Below are 27,289 nucleotides of genomic sequence, written 5' to 3'. Positions count from 1 at the left end.
CTTTTCTCCAGAGTTATTCCATCGTCTGCCTTTAATGTCAGGATCAATGAATTGGTGATTTTAGGATCAATGATTTCCCTTTATATACCTCATATTTCAATGAAGTTTAATTTCACATTGCTCCTGAACATGTGCTTCCTGATCTAATTTCGAGGCAATGTCCTCTTTAGCATCCAACTCTACCGAAACACTGCAATAGAGGCACTGCAGAAAGTGCAGAAGAAAAGGTTGCTTTTATGGGCAAAGTCAGGTCTCAGTCTGGAAGCAGTGATCAGGGATAAGGTACGCAAACCTTTTGTATAATAGACGAACCAAGGATGGTTGCAGGATTTCAAGAGAAAATGATCGCTTTTATGCTATGCAAACAATTATGATACACAAACTGCACCAAACCGTAAAACCTGAGAAATGTTATCATTTAAAAGTTGTCTTACGTTCTGTTTTCCAACAATATTATCAAAAGGAAGCTCAGGACTCCAGGAACCTTCGGTGAATGTAGCGACGCTATTTTTTGTGTCACAGGTTGTACTGGACTCTTTCATAATGTCCTCGGGAAGAGTTAGTAGGCTTTCTTCTGGCTGCTTTATCAGATATGTCTCAATGTTATGTTTCCTCAGAAACTCATTCCTCTCTTTGCCGTGCCCTTCTTCCACCTCATAATCATCGTTTAGACAATCCAGTGTTGCTTTGGAGATATGAATCCTCCTGCAAAACACCAAGTGAGAGAAAACACATCTAGATCCCAGCAAGAAATCTGCTCCCTCAGAAACTTAATAACAAATATGTTTGTTTTTGAATTGATCATCGGATGATATCTTGTAGAGGTGTACAAAATTATAAGAGGATTAGGTGGGCGCACAGAGGTGGACGCACGGAGTCTCTTGCCCAGTGTAGGGAAAACAAGAATCAGAGGATGTTGGTTTAAGGTGAGGGTGGAAATATTTAATAGGGACTTGGAGGGGTAGTTTTTCCAAACAAAGGGTGGTGGGTGAATGGGACGAGTGGTGGGAGGAGGTAGGCGAGGCAGGTACTATCGCAATGTTTAAGAAACACTTATATGGGTATATGGATAGGACAGGTTTAGAGGGATATAGGCCAATCAAAGGCAGGTGGGACTAGCATTGATGGGACATGTTGGTCCATGTGGGCAAGTTGGGCTGAAAGGCCTGTTTCCACACAGTATGAGTCTGTGACTATGACTCTTCTCCGTGGATTGCCACCTTGTCATAGTGGAGAAGCTTGTGTGGTCCGGAAGTCCTGAGAGCGATGCTGTCTGGAGTTATGCTCGTGGTAGGGCCACCTATGGTGGTAAAGTCGAGGGGGAGGTCCCTGACAAAGAGCAATCCAACCAAGGCCTCAACGGTGGAACAGACGGAGGATGATGGCTGATTTTAATGGAGTGTCACAATGGCTTGGAAGGCAGATGAAGGCTGCAGCAGAAAAGGGTCCCCAGTCATCTTGGATTCCATACCACTGGATCCTGACCCAGATCTGTCAAGAACTGTGTGGTGGCTGTCTGTGCACCAGTCTCCCCACGTTAAACAAAGTCATGCACAGGCGTCCTCCCAAAAGAGGACAGTCATACTCGATTCGAGTGACCACCGATGATGATGACTCTATAAGATTGAAATGCTTATAGGTTGGGTAAAGGTCATGATATTTACCCAGGGATTCCGCCAGACTCCAGCTTGTTTGCAATATCAACATCCCAGGACCAGACGTCAAACTGCCATTTTCGAAGCCCGAGAACTCCACAAAGTACAGACCCGGAGTGTATGCCTATACGCATGTCAATCTCATGTTTTGTATGAACTCTCACATATCTATCAAAGAAAACAATAATTATAGGTTTTCAAGCAATAAAACCTTCTACGGAATCATTACATGATATTGTGCAAATAGATACAGGCTAACATGTGTAGAAAGGAACAGCAGATGTTGGTTTATACCAAAGATAGACACAAAGTATTGGAGTTACTCAGTGGCTCAGGCAGCATCTCTGGACAAAAAGAATGGGTGGTGTTTCAGGTAGGGATTGAAGACATTTCCCAAATCGAAACGTCACCCATCCTTTTTCTCCAGGGATGCTACCTGACCCGCTGAGTTATGCCCCTGTCCCACTTAGGAAACCTGAACAGAAACCTCTGGAGACTTTACGCCCCGCCCAAAGGTTCCATGCGGTTCCCGGAGGTTCCCAGAGGTTTTTGCCAGTCTCCCTACCTGCTTCCAATACCTGCAACCTCCGGCAACCACCTGCAACCTCCGGGAACCGCACGGAAACCTTGGGTGGGGCGCAAAGTCTCCAGAAGTTTCCGTTCAGGTTTCCTAAGTGGGACAGGGGGATGACTTCAGCACTTTGTGCCTATCATTGATACAGGTTAATCTCTTCATTAAAAGAAAAGACAAATAAATATTTTAGGCTTCACTGTGCAAATATTCACAGTTTGTTTAAGATGGAACTGCAGATGCTGGAAAATCGAAGGTAACAAAAATGTTGGAGAAACTCAGGGGGTGATTCACACAGTGTAGTTTTGACTCCATTCATTTTCCAACTAGTAGGAATATTTCATTTGGATACAACAGTTGCATAACATTTACATTTAACTCCAGTTATGTAGAATGTATTACTTTAAAAAAAAATGTAAAAGGCAAATAAGCAAGTTCTGTATTCCGGCTGCGCATGCCCAGGACATAGGGCACCAGCGAAAACACTCTTGGCAGCCATGCCGCAGAATGGACACATATCTGCGTCTTATCCGCAGCCAGGGTCGATCCCGGGTCTCCGGCGCCGCAAACGCTGCCGAACCGCCACTGGACCATACCCGTCCCCTCTCGAGTGATCCCCTCCCCTATCTGGGGGCGGCCAGAGACGTCGTGAGTCAGACGGGAGCAGCGCTCCCAGGCCCACAGCCAGTGCGGAGCAGCGCTAAATCCAGCTCAACTCTGCCTGTTAACCTACCAGTCCTGCCTGGACTTACGGGATCGACGGCCCAGGCTTACAGCCATCATGTAGAAGCAGCGCTAACTCCATGGCTCCGTGATGGTGTCCTGTCATTCCAGGCAGGGCTGTAGGTTAACCTGGCGAGATAGGCAGAGTTGATAGGCAGAAATGGGCTGCTTCTCCGCGCTGGCTGTAAGCCTGGGCCATTGTTCCCGTAAGTCCAGGTAGGGCTGGTGGGTTCAAAGGCAGAGTTGAGCTGGATTTAGCGCTGCTTCCCGTGTGTATATATATATATATAACTTGGCATTATGTTTGGCATGGACATTGTGGGCCAAAGGCCCTGTTGCTCTGCTGTACTGTTCTATGCTCTATGTTCTTTATTTCCTACAACCGCAACATTTCCTTCGTTGGTTGTAGTGCACTGACGGTAGCCTTCATAAAAAGGGCTCAGTACATTTCAACGTAAAAATATGCACTGCTACACTTCAATTTTGCATTGTGTTCATCCAATCCCCTGAGAATCTTCTTCAAAATTGGAAGATGTTCTTCTCTGATTATGATAAGGAACAGGTGATTTTGGAAAGAAAATTGCCACACTTGCACGATTTTACCCATTGTGGCCAAGAAAATCTTGGTCTTGATTATATAGGGCTCCTTATGTGCAAGAACACTCCTGCAGTCATGCATGTTGATACAGAGTCATACAGCTGACGTGAGGTGTCCAATTTTGTGAATACATTTGATTCGGCCAACTCTGCATGAAATTCTTTTGAAAGTGGATGTTGTCTCATCTATGGCTTAATTTTAATTTAGTATGACCTTGTTCTCTCCATACAACTGCATTGTTGTGCATCCTTTAGGACCAGCCACAAAGAGCATGGCCAGCCTGCTGTGGTTGTTCTTTGAATAAGTGCAACATTTTGTTCTAGCCCATCCAGTTCCTGATGCTTTAGGGCAGAGGATGGTCAAGGCTTGCAAACAATCTTATCTGTATCTAGTTTTATGTGCCCTGTGATGCCTGTGGTGCCGGCTTTGAATAGAGTGCCGTATCTAGCTCAGTGTTTAGTGATATAGCATGGAAACAGGCACTTTGGCCCACTGGGTCTGCGCCGACCAGCGATCTCTGCATATTAACACTATCCTACACACACTAGGGACAATTTATACATTTACCAAGCTAATTAACCTACAAACTGGCACACCTTTGGAGTGTGGGAGGAAACCGAAGATCTCGGGGAAAACACACGCAGGTCATGGGGAGAACGTACAAACTCCGTACAGACAGCACCCGTAGTCCGGATCGAACCCGGGTCTCCAGGACTGCATTCGCTGTAAGGCAGCAACTCTACCGCTGTGCCACTGTGACCGCTGTAATGCTGATTTTAAAGTGACTGCTGAAATAATTTTGTGTTGGAAGGAATGACAGATGCTGGTTTACACTGAAGATAGACACTAAATGCTGGAGTAACCTCTGGAGAAATTGAATAAGTAATGTTTCGGGTCGAGACCCTTCATGGGACTGAGAGTCAGGGAGGGGGAAACTAAAGGTATCATTAACTTGAGGAAACCAGAGGATATCATTCTTCTAGTCTAACACTTTGTGTCAGCCTGTCCTTCCTCACTTAAGTCAGCTTGTTTTCATAATTAGCTGCAATGCACCTTCCATTGATTCAATCTCCTCAAGGTAAGTCTCCTTTGAAGAAGTTCTCCTCTCTATGACAAGAGTTCTGCAACATCCTCTCTCGCTGCTCATTCATTATTCTTTATCTCGCTACATCATCATCTATATCTCTCGTTTCCCTTCCCCCTGACTAGTCTGAAGGTACACAAAAATGCTGGAGAAACTCAGCGGATGCAGCAGCATCTATGGAGCGAAGGAAATAGGTGACGTTTCGGGCCGAAACCCTTCTTCAGACTGGTGGGGGGTGGGGGGGAGAAGGAAGGAAAAAGGGAGGAGGAGGAGCCCGAGGGCGGGGGGATGGGAGGAGACAGCTCGAGGGTTAAGGCAGGGGAGGAGACAGCAAGGGCTAGCAAAACTGGGAGAATTCAACGTTCATGCCATCGGACGCAAGCAACCCAGGCGGAATATGAGGTGCTGTTCCACCAATTTCCGGTGTTGCTCACTCTGGCAATGGAGGAGACCCAGGACAGAGAAGTCGGATTGGGAATGGGAGGGGGAGTTGAAGTGCTGAGCCACTGGGAGTTCAGGTAGGTTATTGCGGACTGAGCGGAGGTGTTCGGCGAAACGATCGCCCAACCTCCGCTTAGTCTCCCCGATGTAAAACAGCTGACATCTAGAGCAGCGGATGCAGTAGATGAGGTTGGAGGAGATACAGGTGAACCTTTGTCGCAACTGGAACGACTGCTTGGGTCCTTGAATGGAGTCAAGGGGGGAGGTGAAGGGACAGGTGTTGCATTTCTTGCGGTTGCAACGGAAAGTGCCCGGGGAGGGGGTGGTACGGGAGGGAAGGGAAGAATTAACAAGGGAGTTGCGGCGGGAGCGGTCTTTGCGGAAGGGAGACATGTGGGAGATGGGAAGATGTGGCGAGTGGTGGGGTCACGTTGGAGGTGGCGGAAATGGCAGAGGATTATTTGTTGTATTTGCCGGCTGGTGGGGGTGAAAGGTGAGGACTAGGGGGACTCTGCCCTTGTTGCGAGTGCGGGGATGGGGAGGGAGAGCAGTGTTGCGGGGTATGGATGAGACCCTGGTGCGAGCCTCATCTGTGGTGGCGGAGGGGAATCCCCGTTCCCTGAAGAACGAGGACATTTCAGATGCCCTGGTGTGGAACGTCTCATCCTGGGAGCAGATGCGGCGTAGGTGGAGGAATTGGGAGTAGGGGGTGGAGTCTTTACAGGCAGCAGGGTGGGAAGACGTGTAGTCCAGATAGCCATGTGAGTCAGTTGATTTGTAGTGTATGTCGGTCAGAAGTCTGTCCCCTGCGATGGAGATGGTGAGGTCAAGGAATGGTAGGGAAGTGTCGGAAATGGTCCAGGTGTATTGGAGTGCCGGATGGAAGTTGGTGGTGAAGTGGATGAAGTCAGTCAGTTGTGTGTGGGTGCAGGAGGTGGCCCCAAAGCAGTCGTCAATGTAACGGAGGTAGAGGTCGGGGATGGGGCCCTGGTACGTATTGAACAAGGATTGTTCAATGTACCCGACAAAGAGGCAGGCGTAGCTGGGGCCCATGCGTGTGCCCATAGCTACGCCTTGTGTTTGGAGGAAATGGGAGGAGTGAAACGTGAAGTTTTTGAGGGTGAGGACCAACTCCGCTAGGCGGAGGAGTCTGAAGAAGGGTTGCGACCTGAAATGCCACCAATTCCTTCTCTCCAGAGATGCTGCCAGTCCCGCTGAGTTACTACTGTTATTTGTGCCTATCTTCTGTTGTGATGCACTGTTCACTCTATGTGCTCTAAATCAGGTCCTCCCCAGGTTACAAACGTATGAGGCATGGACAGCTTGTACATACGAGCAAGCATTTGGGAGACCAGCAGGATGTTTGCTGCAGGCATAGTGTGGTCTCAGCTTGTGGCAACGTCATTGCATCTTGTAGAGTAATCTGAATGGTTGAGTTAAATGCCTGGTTTAACTACATGCCTGGTTGGCTTATGTTTTCATTTAAATATATTGCTGGGCAACCACTTTTCTGTCTTGTGAACTGTTCGGAGGAACGGAACCCTAATGTATTCATGGGAGGACATGTATGTGTAAAATATCACCTGAGTAGGCATTATGGTGCCAATTGTGCTTTCTGTCAGTGGGATCTTGAAAAACTTGTTGAAGTAAATGTCTGGAATCAATATTTAAACAGTATCTGGAAATATCAACTCGTACTTCAAAGGAGTGGTGTTAATTAAACACCTTTACTTGAAAATCTGTTCAGCTTGCTGCTATTACTACTAGATCAGGTCAAGAGAGTTTATTGTCATGTCTCCCAGATAGGACAATGACATTCTTTAAAAGAAGGATAATGAAGGATATATATGGGTAGGAAGGAACTGCAGATGCTGGTCTAAACCAAAGATAGACACAAAATGCTGGAGTGACTCAGCGGGACAGGTAGCATCCTTGGAGAGAAGGAATGGGTGACGTTTTGGGTCAAGACCTTTCTTCAGACTCGTCAGGGGAAAGGGAAATAAGAGATACAGACAGTGATGCAGCTGTTTGCTAGGTGAAAACGGGAACTTAATGCAACTTGAGTGGGAGAGAGATTGAGGGAGAGGGAGTGCAGGGGCTACTTGAAGTTAGAAAAATCAATATTCATACCACTGGGTTGTAAGCTGCCCAAGCGAAATATGAGATGCTGTTCCTCCAATTTGCAATTAGCCTCACTCTGACAATGGAGGAGGCCGAGGATAAAAAGGTCTTTGTGGGAATGGGAAGGGGAATTAAAGTGTTTGGCAACCGGGAGTTCAGCTAGGTCCAGTGAGGGTGTTCAGCGAAACGATCGCCCAGTCTACGTTTGGACTCTTATACATCAGCGAGAACAAACATAAAGTGGGTGATCATTTCCAGAGACGTTGCCTGTCTCACTGAGTTACTCCAGCATTTTGTGTCTATCTATGGATATATATATATATATCTAACCGTGAACGCAGCCGTTATGCTTGGAAATCCATTTGGTAGTTTCCGATCATAAGGTCATATGTGATAGGAGTAGATTTAGGCCATTTGGCCCATCAAGTTTACTCTGCCATTCAATCATGGCTGATCTATTAGTTCCTCCTAATCCCATTCTCCTACCTTCACCTCATAACCTCAGACACCTGTGCTGATCAGGAATCTATCTATCTCCATCTTAAAAATATCCACTGATTGGCCTCCACAGCCTTCTGTGGCAAAAAAATTCCATAGATTCACTACCCTCTGACTAAATAAATTTCTCCTTATCTCCATCCTAAAAGAACGTCCTTTAATTCTGAGGCTATGACCTCCAGTCCTAGACTCTCCCTCTAGTGGAAACATCCTCTCCACATCCACTCTATCCAAGCCTTTCACTATTCTGTATGTTTCAATGAGGTCCCCCCTTATTCTTCTAAACTCCAGTGAGTACAGGCCCAGTGCCGACAAACACTCATCATAGGTTAACCTACTCATTCCTGGGATCATTCTTGTAACCTCCTCTGGACCCTCTCCAGAGACAGCACATCCTCCCTCAAATATGGTCCCCAAAATTGCTCACAATATTCCAAATGTGGCCTTACCAGCTCCATATAGAGCCTCAGCATTACATCCCTGTTTATGTATACAAGCCCTCTTGAAATAAATGCTTGCATTGAGTTCCTTACTACCGATTCGACTGGCAGATTAACTTTTTGGAAATCCTGCACCACCACTCCCTTTGCACCATTTCCGATTTCTGGATTCTCTCCCAATTTAGAAAAGTCTACGCCTTTATTCCTACTACCAAAATGCATCACTCCACTATTTGCTACACTATATTCCACCTGCCACTTCTCTGCCCACTCTCCCAATTCCTTCTGTAGAGTCTCTGCTTTCTCTACACTGCCTGCCCTTCCACCTATTTTCGTATCATCCGCAAACTTGGCCACAAAGCCTTCAGTCCCCTCGTCCAAATCATTAATATCCAACGCGAAGAGTAGCGGGCCCAGCACCGAGCCCTGCGGAACTCCGGATATGAGACGCCAGCTGTAGACTGTAGCCATGCAGTAGCTTGTGGTTAATGAAATTCTACAAACATTGTTGGATGCTATTTCCCTTGCCACTCAGTTTCCATGCAGGTTTGAGTGCCTGGTTATGCCTGCACGAAGGCTTTGATTTTTTTTTTTTTCTGTCTACTATTCTATTTTGTTTGGCACAATCCGAAAATGCAGGAAAATTGCAATGCATGGATAAGTTCGTTCATGAAACTAAATATTCACCAATAACTAATATCTTCTTTGCCTTCTGATTCCTTTTTCAATACTTGCAGATCTCAGCAGGTTCTAACAGCTTTGAATTGACTTTTCTGCACATCATTATGGGGGATTGTGTACAGTTTGGACATCATGTTATAGGAAAGATGTTGTCAAGCTTGAAAGGGTTCAGAGAAGATTTACCAGGAAGTTGCCTGGAAACGAGGGACTGGGTTATAGAGAGAGGTTAAGCAGGTTTGGGCGTTATTCCTTGGAGCACAGGAGACTGAGAGATGATCTTATAGAGGTGCATAAGATCATAAGGGGAATAGATAGGGAGAATGCACATGGTCGGCATGGACAGGTTGGGCTGAAGGGCCTGTATCTGTGCTGTATGACTCTATAACAATGACTCTATGGAAGGATAAGAGTGTCCGGATTGTCAAGGAAGACTCTCTCTAACTTCTACAGGTGCACAGTCGAGAGCATACTGACCGGTTGCATCGTGGCTTGGTTCGGCAATTTGAGCACCCTGGAGAGGAAAAGACTACAAAAAGTAGTAAACACTGCCCAGTCCATCATCGGCTCTGACCTTCCTTCCATCGAGGGGATTTATCGCAGTCGCTGCCTCAAAAAGGCTGGCAGTATCATCAAAGACCAACACCATCCTGGCCACACACTCATCTCCCTGCTACCTTCAGGAATAGCTACTTCCCCACAGCCATCAGGCTATTAAACCTGGCTCGGACAAAACTCTGATTATTAATAACCACTTTCTGTTATTTGCACTTTACCAGTTTATTTATTCAGTGAATAGCTACTTCCCCAAATGCCTACTATTTTCCAAAGCAATTTCAAAGTCTCGGGGACACATGAAATAAACTCTTTGATTATTGAAGAAAGCAAGTTTTCACATATTTGCACTGGCCAAAGCTTTATTCATGTGCAGTATGATCTTCAAATAACGAGAAATGGTGTATGGAAAACATTTATTTCTGTTTTGTAATGCTAAAACAAAATGCCTACTATTTTTCTGTGTGCTTAAACAAAGCAGATAGCCTTGCGTTGTGAATATACAGGGACTGCATGTTTGGTGATTCATTTGAAATTGAACTTGAAGGAAGCAAGTGAAGGTGATACACATATGTGGCTGTCCAAAGCTTAGCCACAGCAGCCTGATCTTCAAAATAACGAGAAATAATTTTGAAAAAAACTAGACTAAGTGGGACCCATTGGGTCCCAGCATCACATGGGAGGCTGGTCCCTCTGTCTTTAAAAATTCCAGCGCAATATTCCACCATGCTCCACAAATTCCAATTTGGTGGCCATACTGGGGGGGGGGGGGGGGGGGGGGGGGGGAGATGCTTTTCTGGAGCGCTGAAGGGACTAGTTTTCAGATGGCTAGTATGGACATTGTGGGCCAAATGGATTCTTGGGTTGGCCACTCAGTCACTCAAGCCTGTTGGGTTGGCCACTCAGTCACTCAAGCCTGTTGTGCTGGCAGCTCACTCACTCACAGCTGATGGCCTCTGACATACTCGAAGGAATGCAAAACAATCAAAGATTTTTCAAGATTGACCATGCATTTAAACAACACCACCTCCCATTTTTATTATAAACAGAATGTTTTTTGTAGTTAAGACTCAGCCTGTGAAAAAACAAAAATCCATTTTAAGTTCTGGTAAAAAATATTCATAATTAGTATATCTACTGATTTTGATTTTAATAATTAAATATACAAGTTAGGGTGCACTATGAATGCTTACTGCTTTAAAGGTGGATTTTTAATGAGCTGTGATACATATGAAGAATTGCGATAACTTTACCTTATTGTCTTGATCATGCTAAGACCCATTTCAACACAACAGTGTGCATGGTCTTGCCGTGGCTCAGGGAGTCCAGATACACAATAATAGCAGTCACCCAGGATCTTAATTCTAAGACAGTGATGCTCCTAAAACATGATCAAAATATTTCAATTAATATACTGTCTTCTGTAGGATGGAACCTTTTGCATGTCTATTTCAACAAAATATTTGCTGCTTTACACATACAATATAATTTTGCTATTTGCTGGGACTAGGGTGAGCTAAATAAATTGGAATCAAAATTGGCTTTGTGGAAGAAGTCAGAGAATGGTGGAGGAGGATCGTTTTCCCAATTGAAAGCATGCCACCTGCGATGTGGTAGAGGGATCTGTGCTGGGTCTAATGTCGCTTGTCATTATATTAAGGGTTTGGATGATAATAGAGTTAACATAGAGTTAGTAAATTTGCAGATGACACCAAACCTGGCGGTATAGTGGACAATGAGGAGAGCTGTGTAAGTTTACATAAATATCACAAGTGTGGAGGGCTAAGGAATGGCAGATGGAATTTAATTCTGACAGGTGTGAGGTTCTGTATTTTGGTAAGTCAAACCAGGGCAGGAATTATAGTAAATGGCAGGGCCTTGAAGAGTGTTGTTGGACAAAGTGACCAAGGGGTACAGGTACACAGTTCTCTGAAAATGACAACACAGATTGACATAGTATTGAAGAAACATTTGGCATGACTGCCTTTCTTGGTAATGGTTGAATACAGGAAATGGGATGTCATGCTCCAGCTGTACAAGACGCTGGTGAGACCACATGTGGAGTATTGTGTACAGTTCTCGTCACCTTGCTATAATAATGCTGTCATTCACCTGGAAAAAGTACAGGAAAGATTAATCATGATGTTATGAGGACTCAAGGCTAGGACATTTTTCCTACTTTAGTCAGACGGTGGATCTGTGGAAGTAAATGCCACAGATGGCTGAGGGGGGCAAACCAATGGATATTTTTACACAAAGATTGACAAATTCTTGATTCGTAAGGGTGTCGGGGGTTATGGGGGTCAGAGCCCCTGACTCTCAGTCTGAGGAAGGGTCTCGACCTGAATCGTCACCTATTCCTGCTCTCTAGAAATGCTGTCTGACCCGCTGAGTTACTCTGGCTTTTTGTGTCTATCTTTGCTTTAAAAAATATATCCTTGTGTTTTTCTCCCATTCAGCAATGTTAAAAGCTAATCCGTAGCTGCAGTATCGTCAGCAATTTCCTATCCGAAGTGCTGCTACCGCTCCTAATGCCACAGAGCAAGACCAGGAAGACGTCACCAGTGGATGTTAAGGTCAGGGTGGTCATCAATCTCACTGCCTCTGTTCACATCTATAATATGTTGCAGTTTTCAGCTCACTGTTGTGTGATGGAGATCACAGAGACTATTTGCTCCAAGACTGTGGCGTACATTTTATTCTGCATAAGCAAGGAACAGCCGGCACTGTGAGCATGTGTATTTATGAGACATTGGGCTTTATGATGGTGCAGTGTGACATTGATTGCACTCATGATGCTTTGAGGGCACCATATCTGAATTATGAGATTTGGGCAATTTCACTCGCTCCCTGGCTGCAGCTGAGGCTACCAAAACACGATGGGCACTGCCGAGAATTGGTCATGAAACATTCATTCATTACTAGTCTGTTCCACTCTTCATTTATGACCTACCACACCATAGCATAGCAGAGATAGGGCAGGCAATAGCGATTCTCCCTGCCTCCTGATTTTTAATTCCATTGTGCAAAAGGACAATTAGCATATAATGGCTGGAATGCTGTGGCTCACAAACCAATGGGGCAAACAATTGTTATAGATTCATAGAGTCACAGAGCACAGAAACAGACCTTTCGGATCAAGTCTTTGAAGCTGACCAGAATGCGCCATCAAAGTTTTTTTAGTTTAGTTTATTGTCACCTGTATTTAGCCCATATTCTTCTAAACCATTCCTATCCATGTATCTGTCCAAGTATCTTTAAAGTACCGTTAACTCAACTACCTCCTCTGGCAGCTCATTCCATGTATCTCCAACTTCTGAGTGAAGGAGTTGCCCCTCAGGTTCATGTTAAATTTTGCCTCTCTCGTCCTAAACACATGTGGTCTTGTTTTTGATTCCCCGACCCTGGGTAAAAGACTCCTGAAACAAGACTCCCAATACCTGAACTGCTCTGCAGATGCCTTGCATTGTGCAACAGCGTGGAACTCAATATTCCTCATGGTCGATTTCTTGCTGCACTACCCTCTTCTCTTGCCAGGGGTTGCAGTATAAGAGAAGAAGGGGAAGGGGATAAAGATGGATAATAGGAATGGGGGGAGGAGAAAGGTGCCATATTCCTTACTGGACCATCCAAAGTCCAACACATGAGACTTAGATTTCAATGAGCACAAAACAAACTGCTGGAGGAACTCAGCAGCTCACACAGCATCTGTGGAGTGAAATAGACTGGCGACATCTTGGGTCGGTCCTGAAATGTCGTCTGTCTATTTCCCCCCACAGATGCTGCCTGACCTGCTGAGTTCCTCCAGCCATTTGTTTTGTGCTCATTGAAATCTTGTTTCTCCTCTAGATTCCAGCATCTGCAGTCTCTTGTGTTTCCATTTTAACGAGTACAGTTCCAGTTCATTATGCCACAGTACTTGTAGTTCAGGTTGCCTCTTATCATGAGCGGCACCTCAGCAACTACATCAGCATAATGGCAAGAGTATCCAATCATGATAAAACCATGGGAACATTAACCAGTTGCCCATATATTGAAGTTCTCAGTACCAGGCCATCACATGTGTCAGCCTGTATTACTCTCAATGGCAGCAGCGTAGGCTATGGGAAACCACTGCCTTTCATTGGGAATAATTGGAGATGGCATTGGAAGATGACTTAAGAAATTCTGGGCTGAGAGAAGCAAGCTTTGGCCTCCATCTTGTGATCATGTAGGGCAGTAATCAGGGCTCACTGATTGCCATGTGTTATCAAGGGCACTGAAAAGAAATTGCAGTGATGACAATAAATATGCTGTCACCTTGAAAGAGAAGAGCAGATTTGTGCTTCACAAAGTCACTGCCTCTTCCCCAGGACGATGCCTCAACAATTAGAGTCATGGAGTCATAGAGTGATACAGTGTGAAAACAGGCCCTTCGGCCCACCTGCCCACACTGGCCAACATGTCCCAGCTACACTAGTCCGGCCTGCCTGTGTTTGGCCCATATCCCTCCAAACGTGTCCTATCCATGTACCTGTCTAACTGTTTCTTAAACGTTGGGATAGTCCCAGCCTCAACTACCTCCTCTGGCAGCTTGTTCCATACACCCACCATCCTTTGTGTGAAAAAGGTACACCTCAGATTCTTATTAAATCTTTTCTCCTTCACCTTGAACCTTTGTCCTCTGGTCCTCGATTCCCCCACTCTGGGCACGAGACTGTGCATCTACCCGATCTATTCCTTTCATGATTTCATACACATCATAAGAATACTAGTCATCAGCTGGAGGACAGATTCTTGTGGCGTGCTGTGCTGCGTTACCCTGTGTCTCTGAATCTGGGTATGCACAGACATCATGGTGGCAGCCTGAGCTTCCTCTCTCCTACTAAACTGTGAATTTGATCGTATTGAATTGAAAGGTGAGAAACTGCCTTCAGGCACCGCGGGAGTTTGGGTCGACATCATTGAGATGAGTCAACGACACCTTTCAAAATCTATGCAGATACTTGCAGGAGGTATGAGGTGGAGGCTGCCTCACTTCACAAGTTCATAAGCTCATAGGATGTAGGAGCAAATTAGGCCATTCAGCCCATGCTGACCAAGATGCTTCAGCTAAGCTAGTCCCTTTGGTTCAACTCGCCCACGCCAACCAAGATGCCTAATTTAAGCCACACCTATTTGTCTATATCACTCCGAACCTTTCCTATCCATGTACCAGTTCAAATGCATTTTAAATGCTGTTACAGTGCCTGCCTCAACCTTAGAACCTGGACAGCTTGCACGAAAGAAGTTCATTAGTGATAAAGCAGAATTAGGCCATTCGGCCCATCAAGGCCATTGAAACATGGCTGATATATCGTTCCCTCAACCCCATTCTCCAGCCTTCCCCCCCATAACCCCTGACACCTTTACTGATCAAGAATATGTCAATCTGTGCCCTAAAAATATCTGTGCAATTGGCCTCTACAGCAAATGAAGTCCACAGATTCACCACCATTTACCAACCTCTTGCTATGTGCAGGAATTGAAGCAGGCCTGCCAATGCACCAAGATTTTCTTTGTACAGGGTCACCTGCCTTTACCTGCTGGTTCTTTTGGCAGTTCTCGAGAGGCTGGCCCCAATGCTGCCCTTTCCCCTGCAGGACAATTATGCCCATAATTCACCATTCGCAGATTTACCCAGCGTACAATGAGACATAGGAGAGTTGTGGTCTATTCCTGAATTTTATGCATTCTTGGGAGGTGAATACTGGTGAGGGTGGTGCGACATTGAGATTAGTAGAACGGTACTTTAAAATATATTGACTGACATTGGGTGAACAGGAAGCCCTGGCCTCGCGGGCCGACGGTGGAACCTCGCGGCCTCGGGCCTCGCAGGCTGCAACCTCGTCAGTCGGAGGTAAAGCTTCCTGGGCCTCGGGGGCTGTAGCCTCGTGGGTCGGAGGCGGAGGCAGAAGTGGAGCCTCGCGGGTTGATGAAGCCTGCGACCAATGGAGCTGGCATTGGGGGACTGCCATGAGGGAGGGGGAAGAGCAGTGGGGACCCAGCGTGGGGGGACCACCATGAGGAAGTGGAAGGGGAATAACAAAGGGGGATCTAGCCAGGGGGGAATTTGTAACTTAGTGAGTGCCCTTTATGGCCGACTATTTGCATACCTTGTGGATGCAAGCAAAGAATTTCACTGTGACTTGTCACATGTGACAATAAATTACCTCATTAATAAAGTCCTGCATTAAAGTTATGATACCCGCTATCACTTGTATTCTGCAACCTCTGCGAAGACCTTTGCAATGTCTTCTACCACCTTGTACCAACCATAATTCAGCTCCTCTTTAAAGTGAGCCGACTGACTTTAATCAGTGCAAGCTACTTTGAATTGGTGCTGGCCATTAATCAAATGGATCCTATCGTGATTTATTAAGGCAATCTAAATGCCGAAATTCAGAGAGCAGTCAGCACAGATTTTATATGTTAACAGTGCATGGTTGAACTGCACAGACCAAATTCCACATTCTGATCCAAAGGCATATTTTACAGTGTTATAAATGTTGGTCCTCAACATATTTAGATTTTTGAAAAGACTTTAACCAATTACTGTTCAAAAGTAGTTAAGTAGGCTAAACCGTGTTAGAGCGCCGGTCATCTTTTGAATGAGGTAAAGAAAGATTATTAACATGAGTGATTTTAAGCACAGCTTGTGCCAGGGTTCCTGCCATTCTCCATCATTAACAATGATCAAGATTCATGACTCCACAGGTGACAGGAAGATAATTGGAGGTGCAAAGACCGTAGATAATGAAAATAGATGGAGACTTATACAGGTGCAAAATAGAAATAAACTTGTGATGCCTTTTAATCAGGTTATAAGGTCATGAGGAATAGGAGTAGAATTAGGCCATTCGGCCCATCAAGTATACTCCGCCTCTCATTCGTGGCTAATCTATCTCTCCCCCCTAACCCCATATGGATGAATGTGATATCACATGTGCATCATACAGAATGAGCTAGAGTTAAGGAACCGCAGATGCTCATTTACAAAAAAGGACACAAGGTCCAAAATGAAGAGAAAGAGATTAGTTAAAACAAATGTAGGTCCCTTGCAGTCAGAAATAGGTGAATTGATCATGGAGAACAAGGATATGGCGGACCAATTGAATAACTACTTTGGTTCCGTCTTCACTAAGGAAGACATAAATAATCTGCTGGAAATAGCAGGGGACCGCGGGTCAAAGGAAATGGAGGAACTGAGTGAAATCCAGGTTAGTCGGGAAGTGGTGTTGGGTAAATTGAATGGATTAAAGGCCGATAAATCCCCAGGGCCAGATAGGCTGCGTCCCAGAGTACTTAAGGAAGTAGCTCCAGAAATAGTGGATGCATTAGTGATAATTTTTCAAAACTCTTTAGATTCTGGAGTAGTTCCTGAGGATTGGAGGGTAGCTAATGTAACCCCACTTTTTATGAAGGGAGGGAGAGAGAAAACGGGGAATTACAGACCAGTTAGTCTAACATCGGTAGTGGGGAAACTGCTAGAGTCAGTTATTAAAGATGGGATAGCAGCAGATTTGGAAAGTGGTGAAATCATTGGACAAAGTCAGCATGGATTTACGAAAGGTAAATCATGTCTGACGAATCTTATAGAATTTTTCGAGGATGTAACTAGGAGAGCGGATCGGGGAGAACCAGTGGATGTGTTGTATCTGGACTTTCAGAAGGCTTTCGACAAGGTCCCACATAAGAGATTAGTATACAAACTTAAAGCACAAGGTATTGGGGGTTCAGTATTGATGTGGATGGAGAACTGGCTGACAAACAGGAAGCAAATAGTAGGAGTAAACGGGTCCTTTTCACAATGTCAGGCAGTGACTAGTGGGGTACCCCAAGGCTCAGTGCTGGGACCTCAGCTATTTACAATATACATTAATGATCTGGATGAGGGAATTGAAGGCAACATCTCCAAGTTTGCGGATGACACTAAGCTGGGGGGGCAGTGTTAGCTATGAGGAGGATGCTAGGAGACTGCAAGGTGACTTGGATAGGCTGGGAGAGTGGGTAAATGTTTGGCAGATGCAGTATAATGTGGATAAATGTGAGGTTATCCACTTTGGTGACAAAACAGGAAAGCAGACTATTATCTAAATGGTGGCCGATTAGGAAAAGGGGAGATGCAACGAGACCTGGGTGTAATGGTACACCAGTCATTGAAAGTAGGCATGCAGGTGCAGCAGGCAGTGAAGAAAGCCAATGGTATGTTAGCTTTCATAGCAAAAGGATTTGAGTATAGGAGCAGGGAGGTCCTACTGCAGTTGTACAGGGTCTTGGTGAGACCACACCTGGAGTATTGCGTACAGTTTTGGTCTCCTAATCTGAGGAAAGACATTATTGCCATAGAGGGAGTGCAGAGAAGGTTCACCAGACTGATTCCTGAGATGTCAGGACTTTCAAATGAAGAAAGACTGGATAGACTCGGCCTATACTCGCTAGAATTTAGGAGATTGAGTGGGGATCTTATAGAAACTTACAAAATTCTTAAGGGGTTGGACAGGCTAGATGCAGGAAGATTGTTCCCGATGTTGGGGGAGTCCAGGACAAGGGGTCACAGCTTAAGGATAAGGGGGAAATCCTTTAAGACCGAGATGAGAAAGACATTTTTCACACACAGAGAGTGGTGAATCTCTGGAACTCTCTGCCACAGAGGGTAGTTGAGGCCAGTTCATTGGCTATATTTAAGAGGGAGTTAGATGTGGCCCTTGTGGCTAAAGGTCAGGGGGTATGGAGAGAAGGCAGGTACGGGATACTGAGTTGGATGATCAGATTGAATGGCGGTTCAGGCTCGAAGGGCCAAATGGCCTACTCCTGCACCTATTTTCTATGTATCTATGTAAATGTCACCTATTCATGTTCTGCAGAAATGTTGCCTGACCCATTGAGTTACTACAGCACTTTGTGTCCTACATAGAATGGCTGCTGAGCTTGTAAAATACAAAGGGGTTAGGTAGCTCAAGTCAATGAGAGTTCATGACCAGTGCCACAAGACTATTAACCACACCATGTATTAGGATTTCTTATCAGCACTCTTAATGGCTGGCAACAAGGGGATAGAGAGCAAAGAAAATGATCAGATAAAGGACACAAAATTACATAGATAGATGAAGGGCCTTCCATCACCAAAATCTAATGAAAGACTAATTACTTGAACAAGTTAGATTGAGTGCAGCAAAGAAAATGCAAAAGTTTTTAAAGCCTAGATATAGATTAGTTGTTCAGAGTTATTTAATTCGGCAGAATTATTGACCTCTGCAATAATCCCCAATGCAGGCTGTAAGTGCAGATTTGCTGCAAATATTAAAAAGGCCGCTGGCTGAGATCCCAAGAGTGTCTAATGTGCTTGCAAATAGCAGGAAGGTTGGGTCACTGGAAATATGTTGCACAGTCATTCTAGTCTCCAGGAATATGTTCAATACATTTAAATGGTCAGAGAAAAATAGTGCATGTTATTTTCTGATTAAACCTAAGCATGCTTTCTTGGACAGGTGGGAGGTGGTGTGTTCAGGTGAGGATGTGGGATGTTGGGTTGTATTTGCTGTTTTTAGATTACATGGCTGTGGGCATGTGTATTGCAGTTGAGGAGAAAATAAAATAAATCTCGCGCTATGACAAAATCCAACTTGTTTGGTGGTCCAGCTAGTGTTCCCCTTCTTTTTGCATGTGTCACACAAATCTTTTGGTCATCTCTACTTCTCTTTCCTCTGTTATGTCTATGTCCAAATGCTCAAATACCCAGCTCAGGCTTCTGTGTACACATCTTTGTGAAATATCTAGATATATGTTACACTGTTGAATGTACTATATACTGTAAATGAAAGCTGGCGTTTGTAAATACCAAGCAGCTTTATTATCCATTTACGTCATAATCTTTATGAATTCCATTTGGATAATCTACATTTTTCAATAAAAAAGGACTCAAAGTGCAGGAGTAATTCAGCGGGTCAGACAGCAGCACCAGATAGATGATGTTTCGAATCCTGACTCGTAAGGTCACCTAGCCAGATTCTCCAGAGATGTTGCTTGACCGACTGAGTTACTCCAACACTTTGTGTTCTTCTTTATACATTTTCCAGTGTTTAGCTAGAAAAGGCATACACTAATTAACTTAGCTTTCATTACCTTTTAAAGTAATTGTTCGATTAGTGCCTTTTAAGATATCCGTGTTTGTTTTTCTATTCCATTGATAGGACGGAGACTGCACTGACAAATGGAACGTTAAATATTTCTTTCCAATGTTATTTGGTGATCATGATCAAAAGACATGATACCAATTAACAAAGTACTGACATGAACATGCTTCTAATACATCTGTAGTCTTTGCTGACACCTGTATGTTAACATGTTGTCACTTTTGACACCTACAAACATGTAGGAACTTTGAAAATCAAGCCCCTCCTTCATAAACCTGCTACTTTCCCCCTCTTCACACACTCACGTCCCATCCCAGAGGCCCTCATTTCCCTTTTAGACCCCCTCCCTTCCTCCCTCCCCTTCCACCTATAATCTCCCTTCTGGCTCTACTCTTGTCTCCTTATCTGACACATTTTGTCTCCTTTGGCACTTACTCCATCCATTTGCTTATCAACCCCCACCCCCACCCCCCCTCACCTGCATCCATCTATTACTTGCTAGGCTTTGTCTCATCCCTAGACCCCAAACATTGCCTGTCCGTTCCCTCCACAGACACTGCCTAACCTGCTGAGTTCCACCAGCGCTTTGGGTTTTGCACATATATTCAGAGAGTGAATTCAGAGTATAAGTTACAAGTATATTCAGAGAGTGAATGATTGCTGACTGATTTAATATTGTCCAGGTAAACCCTTGTACTAGACAAGAGTTCCTTACAACGCCTCTGATGTTCTTTCTTGGGAACCATTTTAATATAGGCTCTTTTTTTTTAACATAAATGCTAAATCCTTTGCTCTTAGCCAAATACTGTGTTTATTTTAATTGCAATTTCAGAATGAGAGGTTGATTGTGCTCAACAACAGCATATTCTGAAGTTTTTTTTCTGGCTCTTCCATCAACCCGGTGATATATCTGAAGTTTTTTTGGGAAGGGAATGGAGGGTTATGGTCTGGCTCTGGGATTTATTGTTCGGCACGGACTAGAAGGGTCGAGATGGCCTGTTTCCGTGCTGTATTGTTACATGGTTATATGGTTATATCTTGTTTTTACCTGATCTTATCACTTCACATACATGTACAAACATAATAAATTCATTTTCCATAATCCAATCATTTGTGGAATCAGGAGTCCTTCCACGCAGTGATTTCTGGAGTACTATACTTACAATCATGCTGAACAAAAAAACGGTGCTGGGGCAATCAGCGGGTCAAGCAGCATCCGTGGAGGGAATGGGCAGAAGAGATTTTAGGTCGGGACCCTTCTACAGACTGATGGAGTAGGGAGGAGAAAGCTGGGAAAGAGAGGCGGGGGAGGGGGTGGGCAAATCCTGGCAAATGATAGATGGATGTGGGTGAGAATGGAATTATTGGCAGATTGGTGGAGATAGTGACAAAGGCTAGAGGTGAAAAGGAGACAAAACGGTGAAAGCTTCTTCCCCACAGCCATCAGGCTATTAAACACAACATCAAACAAACTCTGAACAATAATAGCCTATTGCACTTTATCTGTTTATTTATTGTGTATATATATGGTCTATGGTATATAGACACACTGAACTTTTATCTCCTCCTCTGTATTATGTTTACATATGCTGTTGTGCTGCAGCAAGCAAGAATTTCATTGTCCTATCTGGGACACATGACAATAAAACTCTCTTAACTCTTGACTTGACTTGAAAGATATGGAAAAAAGATGAGGAATGAAATGTAGAGCTGGATAATGTGATATAGGTGGAGACAGGAGGGTGGGGCAAAAGATATTGTATGGGGGAAACATTGGACTCTGGGATGGGAGATGAGTTAACAGAGGAGGGGAACGAAACAGAGTGACTGGGAGGTTTAATGTGCTTCCAAACATCTCACAGATTGAGATACAGGTTCTTCAACACGTACTGACAGCACATGGAATGAAAATATACACTTTTACTGCACCTTGCCTGACCTTGGGATTCTCCAAAGTATTTCTCAGCCAATTAATTGCCTCCAATCTGTGGTTACTTTTGTTAGAGACAATTATTAACAATTTGTACAGACAAAGACTAAATTAAACAACAGCAAAACAGCAGGCAATCTGATTTTGGTTGCACACAAATTTTGGCCAGGAGATTGTGAAGCATCTCTCGGTGTTATGTGAATAATGATTTGGGATATTTTATGGCTGAGTGAGCAAGCAGATGGATTCAATGTCTCATCTGAATATGAACATGAGAATGTTATAAGTTGAAGCCGGTGTTAGTTGTACATGCCCTGAAGTCTGCTCTGCAATTCAATAAGAACATAATTGATCCTTCACCTCATGTCCTCGTCCCTGCCTGATCCACATACCCTTTAATTCTCTTAGTGTCCAAAAATCTATTGTTCTCCATCTGGAATATATTCAATGACAGAGAAATCGCAGCGGTTGAATTATATTCAAGACTGAGAATGATAGAACTCTGAAAATAAAGCAATCCCTCTGTATTTTATTGATATCCTAATGGGCCTGTCCCACTTAGGCAATTTTTCAGGCGTCTGCCGGTGTCTGTCAAGTTGCTGGCAGTCATCTGAAAAACCGGCAACTGCAATGGCGACTGTCAGAGTGGAACACACACACACACACATCACAGAGGCGGGGGACAAGGCAAGCTGGGGGGAGCACTGTCTGAAATTCACACGGTGCAAAGCCAAGGTGATACAGACACACACAGCGATGAACAGGAAGGTCGGCACTGTAATTAAGACGGCTTAAAGCACCGTGTACGGTAAGTAAGTAAGTAAGTTTTATTTATATAGCACGTTTTAAGTCAACTCGCATTGACACCAAAGTGCTTTACATAAATTAAATAATAAGTTCCATTACAAACCATAGAAAAAGGTTAAAAAAAAGAATAAAATGGACACAACACATTATAGAGTTCAACACAAACGTCCCCCCACAGCAGAATCAAAACTTTCCACTGTGGGGAAAGGCACCAGAAAGTTAAGTCCTCTTCCTCTGTGAAACACCCGAGGTCGGGGCCCATTTGTGGCCGTGCAGCCAGTCCGATGATTTTCAGGGCCCTCTTGCCGTGAAGATGGAACTTCGTCGTCGGGTGAAACATTCCTCAGCGGCTTGGAAAAGTCTGGAGCGGCTGCCTCCTCCCTGGAGACCGGGGCACTCGTAGTCCTCAGGCCGCGCCGGCTGGAGCTCCGACCCCGGTGAACTCGATCCCTGGCTCTGCGGCGCTCCAAATCCAGCGCCGCCCGCGGCCAGACGCCCGCAGCCCCAGCTCCGCGATGTTGGGATCGACGGCCACAACGCTCCGGAGCTTACCGCACGGCGACCCGGCAAGGCATCGCCCGCTCCGTGTTGGTATCCCAGCGCTGCGCCGCCACCGCCGAAGCTGTAGTCCCGGCTGGTCCCGACAGGAAACGCCGCTCCATTCTCGATGGTAGGCCGCGAGGACGGGGCGAAGAAGCAGGGGGAGAATGCTGCCTCTCCGACCAGGTAGGTGACTAAGAAATAAAGTTTCCCCCTTCCCCACCCCCACCCCCCACACATAGAAGACCTCCACTAACATTTTTTAACAGGACTTAAAATAAAAAAAGGTGTAGAGACGGACTGTGGGCAGGCTGCCATACACAGACGGCGCCCACTCCCACACATCCGCCATCCCTTTAAAAGGGGGGGTGGGAGAAGGAAGAAGGAGTGGAGACAACTTTTAAGAAGCCAGACAACTTTTAAGAAGCCAGAGATACACGCCTGTGAAGCTCGGCGGACATTTAACATTACCGGTCGGCTATCCTTGGTTCTGAAAGCCACTGCTTACATTTGTTTCCTCAATGAGCCAATGAAATTCACCGGTCAGCACCGGCTACAACCAACAAGAATCTACGAGAACCTTCAACCTCCTGGCAACCCATCTACGGCACGAGAATTCTCGCTGCTGTACATGTTGAAAAATTTACGGCAGCCATAATGAGGCTGCAACTAGTTCCCAGAATGCGGGAACTCCTCAAGACCATGAAGGCAACTCCCTGGCAACCACCCACGAACATGTGGTGGCCATGTGGCGACTGCATAGTCGCCTAAAGAGTCGCCTAAGTGAGAGGCCCATTATCTGGATAATATTCCTTGTCATGCAGTGAAGCAAACTAAGCATAAAATGCTATCACTGAACTAATTGTGATATTCAACTTTTGACTACACACCTGATACAGTCTGATACAAGATTGCACACATTTCCTCACTTGAATAAGTAACTTAGCTGCATTTCATTAATCTTTGTCATTTAATTTCATCATATTCATAATATGGTTTCTGTCTTCCCTTTTTAGACATAAAAACTAAACTAACCTAAATATTCCAAAATGAACTAAACTAAAAGTGTCGCACTGTGTACTTTCTCCTTCTGTTCAGATCTCCAGCACTTGGTATTTTTGCTTAAATCTTTTAAAGATTTTAATTGATCGTACGTAAGAGGAAAGGTAGATGGCCTTTTAATCCAGTGTTGGAACAAAGCCAACTGTCCACAACTGCTGGAGGCACAAGAGTATGCAGATGCTGGAATCTCTGGCCAAAAAAGGAGAGAAGCTGAAGCCAGGCAGCATCTGTGCAGGGAAATGGGTTGTCAATATTTTAGATTAAAATTGCATATTTTCTTCCATGCTTGTTGCCTAACCTGCTGAGTTACTACAGCTGCTGTTCCTCTTTTTTTTTTGCCATTCCACCATTTGCAGTCTCCTAGATCCAGGAATCAAAATGAAGGGTCTCAGATGACCTGAATCATTGAATGTCCATTAAATTCCACAGATGCTGCCTGACTCACCGAGCTACTCCAGATTCTCTCCCTCCTTTGCACCCAAACTACTGTTGGCAAACCTGAGCTGAACTTGAACAGGTTAGTTCATCAGGTTGGTTTCATCAAAGACCCAAACAGCAGCTTGGGCCTGTGAGTGGTGGGCAGTATTTGCACCTGTAAATTACGGTGGAGTCCTAATTTGTGCATAAACAGCCTTACGTTGTTTCAGGTGGACATTACACTGTTTACCCATTGAAAACCATTAAAAATAATTAATGCATCTAGATATTTCCTTGATTTTCTATTGTCAAATCCTACTTTTTGGTGAAAGACAGGCAGCTGGTTGTTGAAAATATCTCCTGTATTTTTTATCTTGAGGATTAAATGTAAATATGGTCTCATGAGTTAATCTCTAACCTTATTCATAAATGGAACTTCTTCCTTTCTATTAACCATAAATTCAATCACACTGTGGACTAGATTTCTTTGTTACTTTTATCGTCATCATAATGAATTCTGTATTACTGTAAAATATGTCCTCAGCATGTAATTAATTACAGTTTACTGTATTTAGAAAACCGCACCATTTATGAAACATTCACGCCATCTATCATTTGAAACTATTTATCAATTAAGAAACGATTGTAACAAATTGAAGGCAAACACAATAAGAATAAAAGATAACAGCGTGAAGACAATAATCAGAATTAGATTTTAGTTTAGTTCAGAGATGCAGCGCGGAAACAGGCCCTTCGGCCCACCGTGTCTGCGCTGACTAGTGATCCCCGCATATTAACTTTACCCTATATCCATTTGGGACAATTTTTACATTTACTAAGCCAATTAACCTACAAATCTGTACGTCTTTTGGAGAGTGGGAGGAAACTGAATATCTCGCAGAAAACCCACGCAGGTCACGGGAAGAACGTACAAAATCCGTAAGTAAGGACAGCACCCGCAGTCGGGATCGAAACCGGGTCTCCGGCTCAGCAAGTGCTGTAAGGCAGCAACTCTACTGCTGCACCACTGTGATGATGGGTTTAAGCCCTTATTTGTTTTTAATTAATATGATGCTAGGGTTTACCTGTCAGATTCACATACATGTGTAGAAAGGAACTGCAGTTGCTGGTTTATACTGAAGAGAGCCACAAAGTGCTGGATTAAGTCAGCAGGTCAGGCATCATCTCTGGTGAAAAAGTATGGGTGATGTTTTAGGTTGGCACCCTTCTGCAGACTGGTGTTCCAAAAAAAAGGGTCCCAACCCAAAACGTCACCCAGAATGTTCTCCAGAGATGCTGCCTGGCCCACTGAGTTACTCCAGCACTTTGTGTCTACATTCAATTACATGGTGGAATCACTACATATGCTTAGCTTAACTTACATGTGCAAGCCGATCAAATCTTGCAAATAATTCATTCAGCATCCCCACCAGTTCCTGTGCAGACAGGGTTGTAGAGAGGTTGGTAAAACCTTTCACGTCTGCAAAGAGAATGCTAAATAAAATATGGAAAATATTGCATTAATATTTCTTTTTTCAATTTATGAAGCTGCATTTCAATATTTAATACAGTCTGTTTAAGTTATTTTTTTCAAGCTTTGTTACCATTTTTTTCAGTTCCCTTTGAAAACAGTATCTGTCTGAAAATTAGCTTCCATTCGAGAGACGTATATCTCTACTAGTGTGATCACACAGCTGGCAGAGCTGGTAATTGGGTTTGTGGGTTTTATCATTCATTGCATAATTAAAAATGTTGAGAACAAAGACCAACAATTTCCATCACATTGACAGGCCCACTTAACTGTTTAAACAAGTCTAGAAAATAAGGTATCATTCAAGTCATGCAAGTCTCAATAATACATTTGTTAGATGTCAAAAGAAGCTGGCTATCTTTGATGTGTTTTAACCCATTTTGTGGAACATTTTAAAAAGTAAATAGAAATAAAATTGTGGTGCTGAGTAGAAGATGGGTTCATTTAGGCAAAGTTTGTTTTGATGAGGATGCTAAAACCGTTTTCTTACCTCACGTTTTCATATCGATGTATGTAGATTTTATGAAACTGGTGCTGTAAATGCTCATCTTCCACGTTTGACATGTCATTAATCATCTCCAATACAACAAACTGTGGCAAAACTGAAAGAACCAGCCTCTCCTTAATTAGGTAAAAAAAAACACGTGGATATCATTAGTAGCAATATATTCAAGGTGGATCCTCTAGATTTGGATCAAATGTAATTGTTTCGTTCAGTTTTAGTTTATTGTCATGAGCATCGAGGTACAGTGACAAGCTGTTGATGCGTGCTAACTAGTCAGCAAAAAGATAATACATGATTACAATCGAGCCATTTACGGTGTACAGATACATGATAAGAGGGATAACATGAATAACGTTTAGTGCAAGATAAAATCCTGTAAAGTCTGATCAAAGATAGTCCAAGGGTCTCCAATGAGGTATAATGTGGATATAAATATTGATATATATACACACAAACACACATATATACACATTTATATATATATATAATCCATGTTGTTATTTTCCTACCCTTTATTTGCCTCAAAAAACTAACCTTCTCTCACAATGATTATACATTGCTTTTCTTTTGCTCAATATAAAATTAACATTACCAGTAATTAAATACACTAAAAAGAAACAGAAATTGCTCGAAATACTCACATGGAATCTGTGGAAAGAGTTAAAATTTCAGGTTGACTATATTTTATCAGAACTAGAAAGGTTAGCCATTAAACATATATATTTAAAACATATATTAAACATATATTGTGGTGGGTGAGGAATGGAGAGAACAAAGGGAATACAGTATGTGATAGAGTGTAAAACTGGAGAGGCTGAGTGGTCTCGAGAAGAGAATCAGGATGAAAGGGTAATTTTCCAATTGGTAATCAAAATCTGGTGGGCTTCAACTATTTACAATCCATACTGATTATTAGGATGAAGGATGTGAGTGCACTATAGCCTTGAGTCTTTTTTTTTCTCCTCATAACCAGTTTCTA

The 27,289-nt window shown here is 43.9% G+C and overlaps 1 protein-coding gene across 2 annotated transcripts in view; it reads right to left on the bottom strand.

The window, feature by feature from the left end:
- adcy8 (adenylate cyclase 8 (brain)) overlaps window positions 1–27,289 on the bottom strand; it is a 120,041-nt gene that overhangs the window by 58,333 nt on the left and 34,419 nt on the right. For both annotated transcript variants that reach the window (XM_055634162.1, XM_055634163.1), the window contains exons 3-7: window positions 26,296–26,426; window positions 25,657–25,768; window positions 10,618–10,745; window positions 1,665–1,823; window positions 435–705 (exon numbers count right to left, since the gene is read on the bottom strand). In XM_055634162.1, the coding sequence (XP_055490137.1) occupies window positions 435–705; window positions 1,665–1,823; window positions 10,618–10,745; window positions 25,657–25,768; window positions 26,296–26,426 (801 nt within the window). The remainder of the gene's footprint in view (window positions 1–434; window positions 706–1,664; window positions 1,824–10,617; window positions 10,746–25,656; window positions 25,769–26,295; window positions 26,427–27,289) is intronic.

This window comes from Leucoraja erinacea, chromosome 4 (genome assembly GCF_028641065.1).
Source record: "Leucoraja erinacea ecotype New England chromosome 4, Leri_hhj_1, whole genome shotgun sequence".
NCBI classification, from domain to species: domain Eukaryota; kingdom Metazoa; phylum Chordata; class Chondrichthyes; order Rajiformes; family Rajidae; genus Leucoraja; species Leucoraja erinaceus.
This window is presented reverse-complemented; position numbering and strand designations above follow the sequence as displayed.